At 36.1% G+C, this 20254-nt stretch overlaps 1 protein-coding gene across 1 annotated transcript; it reads right to left on the bottom strand.

Annotated features, from left to right (window-relative positions):
• Positions 1-3700: 3700 nt before the first annotated feature.
• Tango10 (transport and golgi organization 10) lies at positions 3701-20143 on the bottom strand. The gene is made up of 2 exons (XM_089092041.1): positions 20042-20143; positions 3701-6368 (listed from the first exon to the last, which is right to left on the bottom strand). The coding sequence occupies exon 2, from the start codon at positions 6345-6347 to the stop codon at positions 4902-4904; it is 1446 nt and encodes a 481-aa protein (XP_088948167.1). The 5' UTR covers positions 6348-6368; positions 20042-20143; the 3' UTR covers positions 3701-4901.
• Between the last annotated feature and the right edge of the window lie 111 nt (positions 20144-20254).

The raw sequence follows: 20254 nt of genomic DNA, 5'->3' as shown, positions 1-20254 counted from the left end.
TCTCTTCGTGAAATCTCTTCGACGGTTGAAGTCAAGGTCAAGGTCAAGGACGGCTTGTGACCTTGCAGCTCATCTTGATCCGTGTTCCACTGAGCTTATATCGCATCTCCAGTTATTATTTCAAATGTGCCTTCCTAGGTCTATTGTCCCTAATTCATTTGTATGTGGAAGCGTTACTTCTATACTAAAAAAAAGAAAAACATCTATATTCATGTAATTCGTATAGGCCGATTACTGTCGCCTGTACTCTAGGTAAATTATATGAGTATGTATTGCTTCCACACATCGGTGAACTTACAAACTAAGAGGCTAGACAATTTGGATTGATGTTAGGTTGAGTTGTAAACATACTCGTCGCGTTTTAATGCAACTAATTATGGATGCCACTCGAAACAGCTATAGTCATAATTTTTGTACCCTTGATATATCGAAAGCATTCGATATTAACTGCCATGCCCAAGCTTCTATGCTCTTAGTCAACTAGGTGTGAATGCGTCTGTGATTCTTGACCTAAGGTTTTGGTATTCAAATTCATATCTAAGATTAAATTCAGGAAGTGAGGCTTCTTTCTAACATATACCAGTTAAGTGTGAAGCTATCCAGGGGGGAGTTCTCTCCCCCCGTATCTTTATTGCTTCCATTCAATGTGTTTTGTCTGGTATACGTATTTTTTATCTTGTGGAATTTACAGACGTATGATACTTAAGCTAGGCTGATGATTTGCTTCTTTTTAGGCAGACTGAGCCTGGTTTAGTACGTTCTGTCCGATCCGTTGCCGCTGCATTTGCAAGTATTGGGTTATTCCTTAATGTTGATAAATGTGAATATCTTATTTTTAGTGGGATTAGTTCGTCTCATCCTTTGAATTGCAGCTCTTTTTCTCTGTCTGCAATTCACTAAGTTCTTTTCGGTTTCAGACAATTCGTGATGTTAAGAATAAGCTTAAACTGGGATATTCTAAAATTGTTGGAAATCGTGGACATTTCCGGCGACAACCACTAACAAAGCTGTACTCGAGTTTTTGCGACCATTCCGTGTTATCTTGCTCTGGTGTATATATGCTTCTGAACAAAGGTGACATAAAAAGGGCCAAGACGGATTACCATTGTTATTGCAAGTTTTTACTTTATTTACCACGATTATTCCGGAACCGGAGGTTAATGAGTCAGTATCAGGCATCAGATGTTGTTCTTTCCGTTGAAAAAATAAATTCGAAATTAATTGATGAGGTACCAATCCGTCTTGGTCCTAACCATCGTCTTATCCGCCTGTTTAGATAAGTTGTTGTGTCTTTTTCGTGTATTTATTATTTATTTGTAAACTAGTTTTTTGTGATTTGATATACTAGTGATTTGATATATATAAAGTTATTAGGTTTAATGTTACCCATCAAAATTTACCAACCTGAAAAAATTTGCCTAATTGTTGGAAAAAAGGGGGGGAGCCCAAAAAAGTGATCTTAATGAAAATCTCAGCGTCAGATTCGGTATAACAGAGAACCCTGCTTTAGAGGTTTCAAGCCCCTATATACAAAAACGTGGATTTTGCATTTTTTGCAAGAAGAAAGATCAAGGATGTATGTTTATTTGTTTGTTTATTTTCTCCAGCGCTGAGCGTGTTAAATAAATGTCCCTGAAAGATCGGGAGAGGGCTCATTTGATCAGAAACCAAAAGTTCTAGTTTTTTTTGTTTTTTTTAAAGAACCAAAATGATTGGAAGACCACTTCCCACGCCTCTTTCCCTCAAAGTGATCCGACCAATATTTTGAGATAGCCATTTGATTCAGCATAGTTGAAAGGTCCGTAACTATACTTTTGGAAATGATATGACCCCCACAGCTCTCAAGAGAAGGACTGCAAGTTATGAAATTTACATAGCTCTTAAATTTTCTGTTTTCCGAGGTAGAATTTGCCAGAATTCTAGTTTTTTGTTTTCTTTCTTGGTACTTCACTTTTTTCCCTTCTGTAAGTGGTAAGAAATATATCATCATTTTTTTTTTGTTTAAATGAATGTTCTTTTTATTTGTTTATTTTACTTAAAGTGTTGTGTGTGTTTATTTTTTTTCTCTCTTTACTCCACTTTTTATCACATTGTTTGTGCAGTGGGTTATAAATAAATTATTATTATTTTCAAGACGTATATGGTTGTGGAAGTATCCACTTAACAGACTTATAGAATAAAATTTCATTTTTTAATGTCCTTTGTACTTAAATGACTATCCAGATCTGGTTTCTACCCAACGATCGGATCATTCGAAAATTTTACTCAGAACTTGTAAATCTTAACCACCATCACCAAACAATAATGCTTACATAAAAAAAAAATCATTTTTATAATCACGCAAAAAGACTGTAAAGATTTAACAGTAAGAGACTAGTAAAATTTGTTTATATTGTACAAGGGGCAGTTCTTATGTTCAACTTAACTCCATTGGCTTCACAATTACATATGTTTTAGGTAAATCACAGGGATGTAGGAAGATATAAAGCTAAACTTATTACAAACATTTTCACATTCATAGAAAAAAGGTGTATGCTTCGTACACACAGTACTTTCGTATGAGGTGCAAATACATTTCGACCTGCGTTTTTTGATTCTAGGACAGACACACCACCAACCTTTCGAATACCAGCATCTAACCGAGGAAGTCTCTTGAGTGACTTTAAAGAAAGTGGTGGCGACTGGGAAATCATTTCACAGAGTTTTCGAGGCGTGGTCTGGAGACTTAGTGTGACCCTTGGTTGCGAACCAATAAGCAAAAGCCCAAGTTCGATCAACATTTTTCGATTAACACTGAGACGAATCAGATGATAGCTGATATATGGCAAGCTCTATCAGCACTTGAATACCGCAGCTAGACATGAGTATTTATGCTAGCTATGTTCATCATTGCATACGAAACAGTGTGCGGCGACTTTTTGTGTAGCTTACACGTTTTAGGTCAAAGGAGTCAACTCCTATGTCAGGATTATGTCTGGTTTCCCAGTATGTTCTACAACTGCAAAATATAAAGAGGAAGGAAAAAAAAAAACTTGCTCTCTTTTTGGGAAATAGGATATTAGGGCTGCCTCTCTGGTAAAGCAAAATATAGAAGAGTTGATTCAAGTTGTGTTTTGGGTGGAAAACAAGAGACATGCACATACACGGGAGAGGAAATCAGTAATAAAGAAAAGGATTTTATTTGATCGTTTGAATCAGAATCGCCCAAATCACTGAGAGAATTTAAGTTTCCGACGGGACGGGGGCTTCCCCCTGGGGATACGCATCTCCTTTTTGTTTTTCCTTATAGTCCAAAGGTAACTAAAACGTATGAGCCTAAGCATCTCGATAAATTTAATCGAGGGATACCAATTATCCCCCAGGATAACATGATTCGCGCCCTTGAGGTTATCACTGAGCATTGATACTTCGCGAGCTGGAAATATGATATTAAGCAACATCACATAATACCTACATAATACCCTCAGCAAGAAAAGCCAGAGATTAATTAAGGGCCGTAACATTACAAAAAAAAATCAAGGGTTATGACTTTGATTTTGAACAGCCTCATCTTGCATCTAACTCAAGTAACAAGCAAAACTAAAAGTAAAAGAAAAAAACTTACAAAATTGAGTCTCTCGCAGCATTCAAGGACATTTATCATGTCATTTTCCAGGTCAGAGAGTAAAACAATCTAAGAATTTATAGTGAAGGAACAAACTTTACATATTGCCATTTATTGCAAGTCAGAACATATAATAAGTAACATATAAGAATATACACAATATATTCCACATTTGTTTTCTAATAATCACACCGTTTTAAAATATGCACCAACTTAATCCCTGACAAAATTAATCTTACATACGTATTTGCAGGGCTGTTCCTAGGGTTGGTGGCACCAGGGGTAAGATTAATTAGGGCACCCCCTCCCCGACACAAACATAAATAAAAAAAACCACAGAAGACTCAGCACCATACTAGTCACAGCGACCAGGACAGCTTGCCCCAGTCACACCCCCCTTTGAATAGCCCTACGTATCTGCCAAATACAGCTTAGTTGAAATGAACAGATAAATGTGTTATAAAGATGTCCAAGAAACTGACGGCCCTAAGGTTATTAATTGCTCATAAGGTAAAATTACAACAATTTACTTAATACTGGTTATGCTTAAATTGCTTGGTTGCAAAATGAAAAAATTCAAGACTGAAAACCCTTTTGGATAAACAAAATCAATACAGCGCAATGAGAACGAAAACAAAATACTAAATCCCGCTGCTTAAAAAAGTGTCTCATAGATTTTCAAGAAAGTGGCTCCTAAAAGCCTCTAAATCAGTCAAAAGGTAAAACTACAACTTAAAGTTTCAAAATGTTGTGTTTAGAGCTACTAACTCTGGTCACAGTCACCCACTTGGTATTGTCAATTAATGCTCCATTCAAAGCATCAAATTCTAAAAGATCATTCAACTTTAGAACAAAACTTGCCCTCACTGATAGTAAAAACTATTTCCAAATACTCTTCACATTATTGGTCTACTTTTTAGATGAGCAAGTTCAAAACAGCTTAATAAGAATCAAAATAAAATAGCAAAGGGTCTCAGTTCCACAAAAAACTGGTTCAGTCCCAGAACCTTACTCCTCTACACTCATTAATCATTCAAAAGCCAAAATTAGGACATTAAGCTCCAAAATATAAGTTTTAGCGTAAATGAATCCTGGTTATGGTCAACAATTAGGTATTGTCAATTAATTTTCCATTCAAAGTATTGGGATCTAAAAGATTATTCAACTTGTCTTCATTGAAAATGAAAACTCTTTCCGCATATTCTTCACTGTTTTGGTCAACTTATTTGAAGAGCAAGTTCAATACAGCCCAATGAAAATAAAATATCAGAGAGTCTTGGTTCCAGACAAAAAAAAATTAAAAGTGTCTTATAGATTTCCAAGAGCCTGGCTCCTCGAAGGTTATTAATCGTTCAAAAGGCAAAATTACTACTTGAAGCTTCAAAATGTCATTGTTTAGTCCAACTAAATTTGGGTTATATTCACCATCCTTAGTATTGTCAAGCAATGTTTCATTCAAAGCATCAAAATCTACAAGATCATCAAATTTTAGAACTGAAGAGTTCTCATCAAAAATGAAAACTCTCTCCACAACTTTTGCCACATATTCTTCACCATTTTGGTCACCATAGATAATAATTCCAACTTTGAAACGTTGGTCAAAAGCGTCTTTTAAGGTTAATGAGAGTCGAACATCTCTAAAGATCATCTCAGGCACTTCTAGTTTTCCATGCCAACTTATCAAATAGCATTTTTGAAACCATACCCCTTTTGGGTAGAACTCAACAATCCATTCATGGCTTTGTTCCGAATCTTTATCTGAAAACGAATAGGGAGTGTTAAATAACAAAGTTGTTGAATGATATGGCTGCAATTGGCGAAAATTTTCAAGGGTTATTGGAGCCATCCATTTTTCAGCTATGTACAGCCTAGGGGTGAATTGCAGGGATATTTCCTCAGTGTCAGAAATAATTTTCTCAAGTTTTGACCAATTTCCAGAATGATAATCCATTCCTAAAGCCATTCTTCTGACAAAGAAATCATTATTTCGCTGGACAATCGAAAAAACGACTAATTTTGCAAGTTCAACTGGTGATAACATACCAAACCTCAAATAGGATACAATTTCTTTGACTAAAATCGACTCATTATCAGGTTCGCACAGTGCATTCACATCTAGCCATTCAATAATAGCTACCGTTAGGCTAAATTCATCACTAACCACTAAATCACTGCACTGGAGGAAAGCAATCAGGGTATCTTTGTCACAAAGCAAAAACTCTGGTTTTTTCATGAAAGAGTGAAAGTTCCATGCAATAAAGTTAAAGCAAATACTAGCCAAATCATGGTGCCCACAATTTGAAGTATATTGCAACCATGTCACTAGTTTTCCCAAATTTGAAGCAGCAAGTACATGCTGATTCATATACTTTACACACAGCATCACAAGATCTCTAACATTATATTTATCAGCAAGCATTAATATAGATAAAACAGACTCAATTTTTAGTGTAATTTTTCCAGTATACAGATATGCTAAGAAATCTCCAAAGACTCGGCCACAATCTACATTTTCTTGAAGAACTATTTCCTCAACATTAAACTCTGTCCAGTTAGGATTTAATAGCATAACTTGGAAGACATCACTAGATGCACATAGAATAAGACGATGGGCAGGGAACACTCGGTCACCAATTCTAAGGGAAACGTCACTTAGTAGCTTTTCGGCATAGAGCCTTGCTATTTTCGTAATAATTTCAGACCCGTTGTCAACCTGCATGGCTTCTCCACTTGATTCTTCCATTATTTTGATAATAGGTCAAACCTAAGACAGAAAGTTAAGGAAATATTCCGAGCTTGATGTTAAATGGACTTTTAGTTATAAGATAGAATCTCAAAAAGCTTTGCTAAAGTTATAACATACTCCTAGGCAAGAAGGGATAGAGGAATTCATCCTCCGAGATTTGTCTAAATACAGCCCTAGTAAATTTTAGACAAGATGAACTGTTTGTTTCAATACCCGAAGGCATTAAAACAAATAGTGCGGTAATTCTAATGATCAAAACACAAATAAATTTTTTTAGACAACACTCACTTGCATGGGGGGGATGGTTCCTTCAGACCCATCTTAGGAGTAACCGTCCCTCTATTCAAGAAGTATAAAGACATTCATATCCACATACAAATTATTCCCTACTAACATTGCTCAAGGTCTACTTCCTCTGGAAGAGCATTTCATAAATTTAGGCACAGAAATGTACTTTTGGTAATTTCTAACTAGGAGAACACTCTCCATCCCTATAATTTTGGAAGAATACAGGGCAGCCACCCATTAGAATTGGGATTCGCTTTTTTCTGGAAAAATTGTGGCCTATAGCTGAACATTTTGCTTCCCCTAAAAAAAAAAATTATCTGACACCTCCTTCCCTAAAAAGGCCACATGCTCGTGTGCCTCTGCACATTTTGGTTTCTGAACAAACAGATGAACTGACATGTATTAAATAGAGGGGAAATTTAGTTAATTTTTTTCAGGAGCACTATCAAACACTAAGCTACTTAAAACAGCACAAGATTTTCAAATTCTCATCTGAATGAGCCCTCTTTTGACAGCATACAACTACTGGTTTAATTACACCACTCTTGAAAAAAAAAACATGCATGCATGACCATCTTACACTGCAAAGCTAGAACATTTTGTGCTTTTGTAGATAGTGGCTTTAGGATTCATGTACATGTAGAATTGTGCTCTATAAGTTTCATGTAGACAGAGCCCTTTTAGGAGTTGTGTTGCCTGTTTTTTCTAAAATGATGCAAATCTTCATTAGCTAATAGTTTATGAATAGCAAACTTGAAACAATTGAATTTTACATATTTGGAATAAGCATAAATGGTAGATTCTGTTGAAACATCAGCTATAATCCAAGTTTTATTCTAAAGTTTGGCTTCTATTATAAAATTCGCTCTATAAACAACAGTTTGTTACTACCTACTGTTTGTTACAATTTGATACATGACTCTTTTACATGTAATTGTTTCTGCCCCCCCTCTTAAATGTTATTTTAGAATTCATTTTTAATACTTGTATAACACCACTTCTGACATCCTTGAAAAGTTCAATCCATAGAATATTTCTCTTGAAAGAGAAATATTTCTCTAAAACATAGGAGTCAACAACAACAAAATATAATAATAATAATAAAATAATGGGATTATCAGTTACATGGGATTTCTAAGGGATTCTTCAAAAAGATCTTAAGCTTTTGGCTTAAAAAGATACTTTTTTGAGCTTAAGACTCCTGGGCCTTCCCTTACAGACAATCTGATCCATAACTAGGCCCCACAGTAATTTTGAATATAATTTGTAAACAATTTTATAAAGCCTCAAATGAGGGATGTATGCAAGGGGGTAGAGCTTTAGGGCAGAGGTCTCCTCGAAATCCGAAACTTCCTTCAAACACCAGGCAATTCTTATTTAAACTTCCCTTTTTTCACATTATCCCCCCCCCCCAAAAAAAACAGTGTATGTGCCTGCCACAGGTAATTTGACACAGCTAAATAAAGCTTAGAATAAGTTGTCTACATTAACCCCTTATTTTGTACGGACTGCATGTATCTTTAGGAATGTATGCACCACTGTGCATCAAGACCTCTGAAACTACAAACCTTAGTATATACCAAAGTATAATCACCTACGGAACAAGTACTGACAAAACCTATCCTCTCCACACAAAAAAGTGACGCTTTGCCCGCGTCTCCGGAGACGATTCCATACCTATGCGAACCTGGCAACTAAATTTTTAAAGTTTCGTAGGTGATTATACTTGTTCCGTAAAAGCTGTATTAAATTTAATTTATTGGCTCGGAGCGATTAAGTAGTACAACATTTACCCTCTAGAGGCGCTGAGGTACGCGGGGTCACTTTTGGAGTTTTGTGAGTACTTGGTCAGTATGTGTTTATACTTTGGTATATACATATATTACTTAGCATACAGATGAAAAAGACTGAAACTTCACACACTTATTACTAGGCTACTACTACCACTACTAACAGCTGACTAAAGCATAAATATGCCAGAGGCCAATAGAGCTATGCACATTCCTTCTGCACCGCAAACTATTCAAAGTTTCACCCTTTGCCCCTCTACTGAAGCTCCACTTTCTGTTAGAGTGTTTCTCATGACCTCTTCCACTCTATTTGGGGACGATCTGCTCTTTGTTTGGCCCTAGATAATGACTATACTGAAAATATATGGCCCTAGATAATGACTATATACCAAAGATAATAACTTATAACCATAAATAATTAGTAAACTAAGCTCCTGTTGGGTTGAAATGAGCCAGAACTTAACTGGTTAAATAATAAGCAGTCATGGCCAACAAGCAAGTCTTGTTCTATGAGGTATCTTCAAATGCTTATTAGTTGAACTATGAGGAAACAAACAAGCAAAAACAAAAAATATGTATACTGTAAACAAAAAACAGGAAATGGGATGCCATAATAGGAGAATGCCATTGATCTTTATAGATCCAAAGTACCAAAAGCTGAAGATGCTGACCATAGTGACCAAAGCAAATGAGAGAGCCAACACAAGGCGTTTTTGAGAAGCCTAAAACCTAATGTTGCAAAGGCAGCTCATGACGACCAAAGGCCTAAACAAGCAAAGGCCTAACAGTTATTACAAAATAAAGCGAAAAGAGACAAATATGAGAATATGTAGATAGAAACAATAATAAAGACATTTATATAAATATATAAATTAGTAAAAACGAGTATCATATAAATACAATAGATATTTATCAAAATAAAGCTTATCTATGTAAATAAAGAGACGTTGTTATTTTTCGTTGTTATTATTCATTGCTATTAAGATGCTGTTATTATTTTTAAGTTTTGGCTTGTTAATTTTCTGCATCCCTATGGTATTAATGTTTGAGCATTGGAGGACACTTTTGCTAGAATTTCATGGCTGAGATTCAGCATCATACTTCTACTAAAATATACTTTTAAGATTTACTTTCAATTTTCTTAAAACTAAAAATGCCCATCAGAAACATAAGAAAAAATGGTAATTTTCCTGCTTTTTAAGAAAGTTCAGATTATTCACTAAGAAAAGTTCTGAACAATATCCTAATTCTGATTTAGTGGAGGGATATATCTGAAACTAATGAATCATTATCCTTTTTGTGCCAGCTGCAGCTGTAACCTTCTCAGAAAATAGATGTTTGTATTGCACAGTTGCACACCACTGAAGGGAGGTTGATGGATCTCTTTGTATGTGTGTGTGCAGAGACGGGGGGGGGGAGGAGCAGGAGTGTCAAAAGTAATTTTTAGGTTGAAACTTTCAGATTTTTGTGAGATATCCTTCAGATCAATATGGAGGGTGATTTATCATCCAGCCTGCCTTTCTAGCCTCTCCAAAGCATAAATTTGACATAGTATACTTGAACTAAACATCTGAGGAGGTAAAATCTCTTTCCTTATTGCTGAAATAAATCGAGTGTGAAATAAAAGATCACATCTATTCACCTACCCATGAACATGAGGAGAGAGTTAGCAGCATTCACAAGTAGTAATTGTTGTTCAATGAGCCCCCACCCCCATAAATAATAGGGGGGATGGATGTGAAAAATCACTTGTTATTTTGGACCCCAAGCCTTACAAAAATTAACAGTTTACACTTTCTTCATGGAACAGCATGAAGAAACAGATCTTTTTTTTATATGTAAGCTTCTACTTATAGACCTGTATATTGTTGGTAATTTCAATAAACCTGAAGTTTAACCTTATTTTCAAGTTCCTCTCTACATTCACTTTAATAAAAAAATCTTAAATTTAATTTAGACAGGGTTGACCTTATTCAGAGAAAGCTGACGAGAGATGGGCCTCGCATTTCGAGAAAGTCTTAAATAGACCCAGACCTGACGATCCAGAAGTAGTACCTGACAAACCGTTTTTACAAATTGACATAAGTGCTGACCCCCCGAGCAGTGAAGAAGTGATGACAGCTGAAAAATGGACGGGCACCTGGAGTAGATGGGATCATGGCAGAGATGCTGAAGGCGTCCCTTCGTGTCTGCATAACCGCTTGGACTACTCTCCTAGTGGCCATCTGGAATAGCGAAAAAGTTCCAAAAGACTGGACCAAAGGTATACTAGCAAAACTCTTCAAGAAAGGCAATGCGCTAGTCTGTGACAAATGGAGGGGCATCAACCTAACGTCTGTGCCTAGCAAAATACTAGCCACAGTCATACTAGAACGCCTAAGAACAGCCCTAGAATCACACCTCAGAGAAGAGCAACACGAGTTCCGACCTGGCAGTTCTTGTTCTGACCTTATATTCATTCTAAAGCTGATGATGGAAGAGTCAAGAGAATGGAACAAAAAGATGTACCTGTTCTTCATTGATTTTGAAAAGGTTTTCGATTCTATTGACCGAGATACTTTATGGAAGAGTCCAAATTATTACGGAGTATCTGATAAACTAGTCAAAATGATAATGGCACTTTATGAAGATAGTGAATGCTGCGTTTGCACAGAAAATGGGGACACGCGTTTCTTCAAGATAATGTCTGGAGTCAAACAAGGTTGTGTACTATCCCCGTTCCTGTTTGTCATTGTAATGGACTATATTATACGGCAGTCTTCAAGCTGTAGAGTGAAGATTAGCAGCCGGCAGATCTCGGATCTGGACTTTGCTGATGATGTTTTTCTTCTTGAAGAAGCAAAACAGCGACTGCAGCTGATACTCAAAGCAATAGATGACAAGGCCGAGAAAGTGGGACTTGTGGTGAATGTCAGTAATACAAAGAGCATGGTAACATCTGACTCCCCACTGATACTAAAATGCAAAGGCAAAGCAATTGACCAGGTCAAAGAATTTAAGTATCTTGGGAGCTGGATTGAATATGATGGTGGAATAGCTAATGAAATTGAGAGGAGAATTGGACAGGCGACATTGGCTTTTAATAAATTAAAACCAGTTTGGCGCAGTAGTAAATACTCTCTGCACTTAAAGCTAAGACTCCTAAATAGCAATGTGATGTGCATCCTCCTCTATGCTAGCGAATGCTGGAAATTAAACGTCCAACTAGAGAAACGTGTCCTAGCTTTTGAGAACATGTTCCTTAGAAGGATCCTGAACATATTGTGGCAGGAAAAGGTCACCAATATAGAAGTCCGTCGGCGAACTGGTCAGTCATTAGTTACTGACCTCCTGATGCGTAGGAGATGGACGTATTTTGGTCACGTCCTTTGTATGCCAGAGGATCGACTCCCAAAAACACTATATGAGTGGCGCCCCGAGGGGAGCCAGAAAAGAGGTCGACAAAGACACACCCTACGACAGCAGTATGACCAGGACCTGGGAAGTGCGGAGCTGTCTCTTCAACCACAGTGGGAGGATTCACGGCTGCAGCTCAGTTCCGAGATGTCTGGCGAGGCTTTGTAGACACCCTATGAGCCATTCCTGGCTCTGGAGGGTCTAAGGTAGGGTGACCTTATTCAATTAATTACTACCACTGAAAGCAAATAAGCTTATATTCAATCATGGAGTTGCCTAGAATCAAAGTAACAGACATGGTTGCATAGTAAATAGAAATCAAGGATAAAATTCCATTCTACTTTCAAAACAAAACCTGTAATTAGAATTATATTGAGAAAATGTTCTTGATTGTGGTTGATCATCCCATTGCTACATTTACTACCATTTTGCAGTACAGGCTTCTGTCATTCTCTGAGGACAGATCACATATGGAAAGTGTATTTTTCCTTGACATAATGCTTTTTTCCTACTGATTGCTTCCCCCTTTTCCTTTTTATGAAAGATAGACATGCAAATATCTTCTACATTTGCCCCCTTGGACAAGAAACCGTAAAATTATTCATTTGTATAAGCTATCTGACCCTAATATTAGCATGAATAAATCTCTATCCCGTTTTCAAAGTAAGTTTAATCATCCATGGTCAACAATTTGTTCACAATAGTTTTTTTTATATTAATGTAATGCATATAGTCACTGTTCGTATTAATGTAATGAAGAGTTTTCTTTTGTCATGTGTTTGAATTTTTAATGTGTGTTTGTGTCCTTCTTTTTCTTCTTTTTTTTTCTTTTTTGTTTTCTTTAGTGATTACTCCGTCTACTGTACCTTTTTTTGATGGGCAATAAATGAATAATAATAATAATAATATATCCTTCAATGTTCACATAATTCTTTTTCTAACAGGTCTGAAATATATGTGTGACATATGCCCACTCACTCAGGGAACAAACTGCCAGTAGCAACAAAGCAGCAAGAGGCATAGACAATATTTTCCCTAACTTTTCAGATACTCTGCATTTAACTCCATTTAATTTCCAGACCCAGTATAATATTACATCCAATTCTTTCTCACCATTGATTTGCTACTACACCTATCTTCATATTATGATCAAGTCTAGATGGTAAAGGTTCCCTTACTGCAATCATATCCCTCTTCAATATTTACCTCCATTCAATATTCGTGTTATACCCCCAAACCCCATATACCAGTCTTTATTAACTCCAAAGGTAACTGGTCCCTATTCTGGGAGAGATGAAGAAATTAGATTTCTCCTTTGTCTCAATCAATTCTGACATTAATTCATTGAAACCAAACTGGAAACCATAATATTACAGGCAGCTAATTCTGCCATATGCATGACTAGGCAGAATTTATATAGAGACTCCAAGAGACCTAAAAATTGGTGGCATGAGGAGTGTAGGGCTGCTGTTCAGGCAAATAGGAAAGTTTGCAAAATATTTCAAAAGAACCCATAACCATCAACAGCAGTTTCTTATAAGCAGTCATGTGCCAAAGTTTAACTGGTATGTAAGAAAGCTAAATAGTCCTCATCATCCAATTTCAGCTCAAATATTAGCTTTGGAACTCAATTTCAATGACTCACCAGTTTATCAGCCAAATCAATAGTGGTAAGCAGCCTAATGATGACCATAGTTATGACATTATCCAGGACAGTTCTCTAATTGTCTCTGATAAGAAGATAGCAAAGATTTTAAGCAACATCTGTAAAAATTATGGCTCAGGTTCTCATACCCAGTCACCCTCCTTTTTTTACTTTGCCATGCACGTCTTTACATAAACATGCCCTTCTGAAACTTTTTTCCCAAGATGAATTCAATGCAGCACTTACTTCATTTAATATTAAGTCTTCCCCCATGAAATGATGGTACTTATATTAAGTGGATCTTTGAGTTGAGCGCCCCAGATGTTTTACCAACTGCCCTCTTAAAACTTTAGTCTTATTTGGACAAACCTAAAGTTCCTGGATGCTTGAAAGATTGCCCAAGCATTTCCAGCTTTAAAACCCTCTTATCCATCTAGTAGCCCTAAGTTTTACTAACCTATCTCTGTTTAAACTGCTGTCAGTAAAGCCCTTGAAAGACTTATTCTGTCAAGAATTGAATGGTTTGCTGAAATTAATAATCCCCTCCAAAAAGAACAGACATGCTTCAGAAAAGGACATTGCACTTTAGACAACATTACCCACCTATAGATTCAGGTTAGTAAAAATACCCCCAAAGTGTTTTCAAAATCTAGTAGGGGTCCAGTCCCCCCACTTATTAAGGCCACTGCAATCACAGTACTTATACTCTTTTATTGAGCCTTAGCCAACTTAAGTTGTTCAGCCAAAGAGTATGCAAAATTAAATTTTAGATCCAAGTTCTTGCACAATTTTTGCTACAAACTCAAATAATTTCTTTTAAGGTAGGATAGGAGGCAAAACTGCCAATAACCCTATTTAAACTGTTTCCTAAACACATAACCATTTCATTTATAAGTAAAATTCAATAAAATATACAAACAACAAGTAAACTTTTAATTAAGGAAGTGAAAAAGATATACTAACAAAAATCTGGATTGTATGCACCACCATTTTAATATTTATAACCATGTTTCTCTTCTTTTGTTGTATAGTTTTTTCACCTCACTTTTATATTTTTGCTGCTTAGAGTGTTTTGTTTTATAAAGGCCAGAAATATTTGGGTTTTTATTGTTATTTATATTTTCACTGTTATAATGAAATGTTTTACCCATCATTAATATATTTTTGTTCGATTTTACAGATAGCCTTATTTTTCAAGGCCTATTAGCCTTAGTAGCCCTATTTTTTCAAGATGTTTTCCCTTTCAGTATGTATATTAAACATTGTTAAAATTAAAATCAGGTCTCCTCTACATGGTTACCTTGAAGGAAAACGGATTACCTTAAGTTGCATGTCCAGCAAAATAAGGTTGTGGTGAACCTCCTGTAGAACATCTTGCTGGTGGTGTGACATGACAAAGGTTTGGCATCCTAGGTTAGCCTGCACTCTGCATTGGCCCAGTCACAATCAACCCCTTTCTTAAATGCATCTATGGTTTGGGAATGGATGCTGGTTTTAGAGAGGCTGTTCCAGTAAGGGATGGCACATAGAGAGAAGAATTGCCAGTGCTCACATCAACAACAATGGGGACTTGCAGCTGCTTTGTGTGACCTCTTGTTGTATTTGCAAGGGATGAGGAGAAAACTCGACTTGAGAGGTTGTTTTCATGACCATTTTATAAGCTGTAGGGCTCAGTTTGCTTTAGCTACTTGAGCTTGTGTGTGGCTGTGGAACTTGAGTTCATCATTGACAATAACAACTTCAAGTAGGTAATCTCCAATATGGTAAGGTTGTCTAGAATTGTTGTGTCCAAGATACAGGACTTATGCATTTTGACACATTGAACTGGAAACCCCACTCAGATGACCATCTAGATAGTTGTTCTAAGTTTTCATGCATTGTTGAGTGATTGGGGGTAATTTGCGCTTGTCCTAAGAGCTTGCAATTGTCAGCATATAGTGTCAGTGGGTTGTTCAGGTTTAATGTACAGTTGTTAATATATATTCTGAACAATGTGGGCCCCAAGATTGTGCCCTGCTGGACTCCACTGATGACAGGAATTTCATCTGAATAAACAGTTTTACTGATGGCATCATAAACTACTACCCTCTGAGTTCTTCCAGTAAGAAAGGCTTCAATCCAGGCAACTATATCCTCATGTACCCTGTATGCTTCCATTTTCAGGAGAAGAACTGGATGCTGTAATTTATCAAAGGCTTTTGATTGATCAAGCAATATGACATCCACCAGAAGGCCATCATCCAAGAGTCTGGTCACAAAGTCATAAAATTCAATGAGATTTGTGTCAATTCAGCAATCTTTACAAAAACCGTGCTGAATTTTTGAAAGTGACTGATTTCTTTCAATGTAAGAGACCAGTGCATCATTTATGATGCTCTCAAGAACCTTGCATACAGCAGAAGTAAGACTTATAGGGCAATAATTACTGGCTTGGTCCTTTCTCCCTTTCTTGAAGATGGGCTTGATGTTGGCCTACTTCCAGTCACTTGGGAGCACTTTGGAAGTGAGTTATGTCAAACAATCACTGCTAGTGGCTCAGCAATTTGTTCAGCTGCTTCTTTTAATAGTCTAGGTCATAGATTATCTGACCCATCAGCTTTATTTGCATCCAGTCTCTTAAGCCTTTTCAGAACATTCTCTACACTTATAATTGTCATATACATTGGTTCTGCAAATTTGCTTTTTCTTTAGCTTCTGAGGTCTTTGTGTCATCCTTTTTCACAAGGTCTGGGATATCATGTCTAGAGGGATTAGCTGCTGAGACATGGTGCCAGAAACCCTTCAGATTCTGCTTTGAATCAGCTGCAATTGCCTCCTCATGGTTTTTTTACAATCTTCTGAGTCAAATTTCTTAGCCTGTTTCTGCATTTCTTAAATGTGTCATAGCAGTTACCACATCTGTACTTTATGTACTTGGTCCATGCTCTTTTCTTCTTCCATCTAGCCCTTATGACTTCTTTGGGTAGGTAGGGGAGTGTTTATGCTGGGGTGACCAGTATACCTGGGTATGTTTGTTTTCTGTAGCTAAGTCTACTGTTTCAAATGCCTCCCAGCTTTTTTCTATATTGCCACCATCAACCACATTCTCCCACTTTATCTTTGACAGGTCCGGCAGTATCAACTCATAATCTGTAAAAGATTTTTCAGTTTATTTTCCTTCTTAGCATTCACATGTATCTCAGTCAAGATAGAAATATGGTCACTGCTTCCAATTGCAGGGAGATAGGAAGTAGAAATAATTTGTTCAGGGTCATTTGTGACAACTAAGTCTAGTAAGAAGAGTTGTTGCTGGTGCATGAATTGGGTTGGTTGGTCAATAATATGTGTCAGTAGGTTGTCAGTGAGGGATTTAGTAGTGACACAGGAGGGGCTACTTTCAGGGGGGAATCCTATACCTTCAACCCACTTAACATCAGGCATATTAAAATCTCCAAACAAAAAGAATGTTGAATACTCATGCATTCAACCATATTGCATTCATGTTGAATGCAAAATCGAGTCTTTCAGGGTGAGGAGTAGTTAAGCCTATAGAAGATAATAATCTTTGAGAAATTAAGTAAGACCTTTGATGTTTGGGCTAAAACTGTGTAGTTCACAACCAGACAAAGAAAGGGTGTAATCTAGACCCCAGTTTGCATCCCTCTCAGATTCCAGTTTGCCCTTAACTTCTTTATTTATGTATATGAGCTGTTCTTTACATATGCACTGTTGTTGCTTTTTATTTTGTCATGTAGCAATAAGCTAAGGCTCACTGTTACTGCTTGGACACACTGAAAGGAGGCTAAACTGGGATGTCACATCATAGCCTTAACTCCACCAGCAAGATATTCTACAGAAGGCTTAATACTACTGTATCTTGCTGGATATTAAATCTAAGGTAATTAGTATAATGCTAGTGTTGTCTATGATTAAAATATTCAAGCTATGGTTAAAATATTCAAGTTATTCATATACTTAGACCATAATGAAAATTTAGACAAGTCTTACAGCCTAGAGAAATAATCCATTTTTCAGGTGCTAAAATAGAGATTTTACAGTTTTGAACTGGAGAAGAGGTGAAGAGCTGTTGAACTAGGCTACTCAAATTACCTTAAACTGCAGCTTGGAGCAAGTTAAGGACTTCAGTCCCTATGACATCTCTATGATGTCATAAGATGTCCTAGATGACATCTGTAGGAATGATTTTCTTGTTTGGCTGTTTATTAATTCCTGGGTCAGGATTTGGGTATCTAGCTTACTAGGTAACCTATCTTACCATTTAATATAGACTATAAAAATATCTTTCAGAATCAGCCAAGAGCTGATCTTCTTTACTTTTTAGTTGTCCTTTTCCAGGACTGCAGACTAAGAAAAGTTTTCATGTTTCAGTGAAGACATGGTATAGGGTAAAAGACCTCTTTTTGGGAATGACCACTTTTCTTTGGCATTCTGGAAAACTAGCAATAGGTTTTTGGACCACCCTATTTTACTACAGCATAATGCAATGTGAGGGCAATAATAAGAACCCACCTTCTAGGTCAAATTTTAACCAATAATTTGTTAGCTCAAATTAAAAATGCGGTCTCTGTTTTGATAAGCAATTGAAAAGAAAAAGTAGTATCTAATATTTGTGATTTATTGAATAAATATCAAGCAATAAAAGTTAAATTTTTAGAATCAGAAGAAAGTCAGCTTTCTGTTAATATGGGAATAAAAGACTGAAACACTAAAAGGATATATACATCAAAATAGGATAATTGGTATTTACAAAAAGAGGCTCCTATAGGTAAGTGAATAAACTAATAATTTCAAGTGTTTAATCTCAAACACTTTTAATAATAACCATATTCATATATAGCTTAGATTTTTGGCTTTTCTCTGGTATATACAATTCTTCCCAATTCCTCTTTGATAACAAGATGTGAGAGTTTTTGTTTTATGTAATTTTGCTAAATTGTATACTGTTATTTTTTTATCTACATCTAGAATTTGGGTTGTTGAGAAGGAAACATGATTCCTTAATGTCCAAGTACATAGCCCAAATAGTATACTTCCTGTGATTTCTGGCTTTTGATTTCATCACAATTGATTCATTTTATGTGTATATGTATTGAAACAAGAGGGATACATGGCAAAATACATGGTTCAAGATTTTAGATTCATACCACAAACTCAAAGCTAAATTTCACTTTAGAGTTTCATCATTGACCTTTTCTCAGATTATCTTATGCAATCTCAATATTCCTATCTAGTTTCTGTCCTGTAGGTAACCTTACCTGTATATGGCTAGCCTTCAAATAGCCAACCATGACAAAATTTTACTTTTGCTACTTTTGGCTATCTTGGAAAGGGGCTAGGTTAGGAAAATGAAACTTTCAGGGATGGGTCTACAGGCTAAAGTATGTCATGGGAAGGTATTTTGAAGTACCTACCTCCACTCCTTCTCCCTCTAGAGGGTTCTCACCTTTGATGACCTTTAAAAACCTTTGTGTTATAAAAGTGAAACCAAATATATTTTGCAAAATAGATTTTCTGCTTAAATGAAGTACAACAAAATTGTTTTTGGCATCACAACTTTGCTCAATCACAATTTGTAAGCTTTTAAAGATATGCAAATACATTTCCTAAATTTTGAAAAAAAACAGGTAAATATTTACCAGATCACATTATTGACTCACAAACAAAGTGAATATACCACTTGATGCCTTTTTTATGCTCTTTCCAAATATAATTATCATTTTTTTTGGAAATGAATTTTACCCCCAACCCTATATATACCAATTCAGGGTATTTATTTGCACATTAGGGGGGTGGGGGTAAAGTTTAAACTTACCTCCCATTTACATCAGAAGTTAAATTTGCCCCCCTAATGGGCAAATATATACCCTGAATTGGTATATATAGGGGTGGGAGTGAAATTCATTTCCAACAAAAATAATTATTTAATTTAGAAAGAGCATAAAAAAAGGCATTGAGTGGTAAATTTACTTTATTTGTAAGTCAATAGGCTAATGGGATTTGGTAAAAATTTACCAAAAACATTGATATAGCTTAAAATTCTACTCAAATTAAAGGAAATGCATTTTCAGAACTAAAGCCAGAGAAAAAGAAACTGGTAACTGAAATTTAAGGTAAAATGTTGTTTTGTCAAAATTTCAAAAGTATAGACCTGTCATGTAGGCAAATTTTAGGACCCTCTGGAGGGAGGAGTGGAGATAAGTACTCAAAATACCTTCCCGGGACATACTTTAGCCTGTAGACCCATCCTTGAAAGTTTCATTTTCCTAACCTAACACGTTTCCAAGATAGCCAAAAGTAGCTAAAGTAGAATTTTACCAAGTATATTGTGATGTATCAGTAGCAGGTAGGGTATCCCTTTAGTCCTAACTCAAGTCCTACTTTAGTCCTAACTCAATAATATGATTTGGTAGAACTTTACCCTATTACCTTACTTCAGACCTAAACATTAGCCTACTTGAAATCTAGGCTAAAAAGTGTTCTCTTCAGATTTGTTGATAAATCGCCTATATATCAACCAAAACCTCAGGTGCAAATTGGACTTTCGGCTATAAAATTCTGTTTTAAAAGGATACGTGATATACTGCAAGTCCAAGCAGAAATCCAGCTGGAATTATTGAGAACAGGAAAAGCAACTCTTCAAGGTCCATCTTTTGCGCTTATTTCTTCTATAAAGGTTCTCACCTCATTTTTGTTCCTAGTTTTGACTAATTAGAGGAATTCGAAAGATACTCTTTTGAAAATTTTTACTAGTAATTTGTACAAATAAGTAAAATAGAGCTTATAAG

The sequence above is a fragment of the Artemia sp. Qi Xiang Cuo genome, chromosome 7, assembly GCF_049724085.1.
Source record: "Artemia sp. Qi Xiang Cuo chromosome 7, ASM4972408v1, whole genome shotgun sequence".
Taxonomy (NCBI): Eukaryota; Metazoa; Arthropoda; class Branchiopoda; order Anostraca; family Artemiidae; genus Artemia; species Artemia sp. Qi Xiang Cuo.
This window is presented reverse-complemented; position numbering and strand designations above follow the sequence as displayed.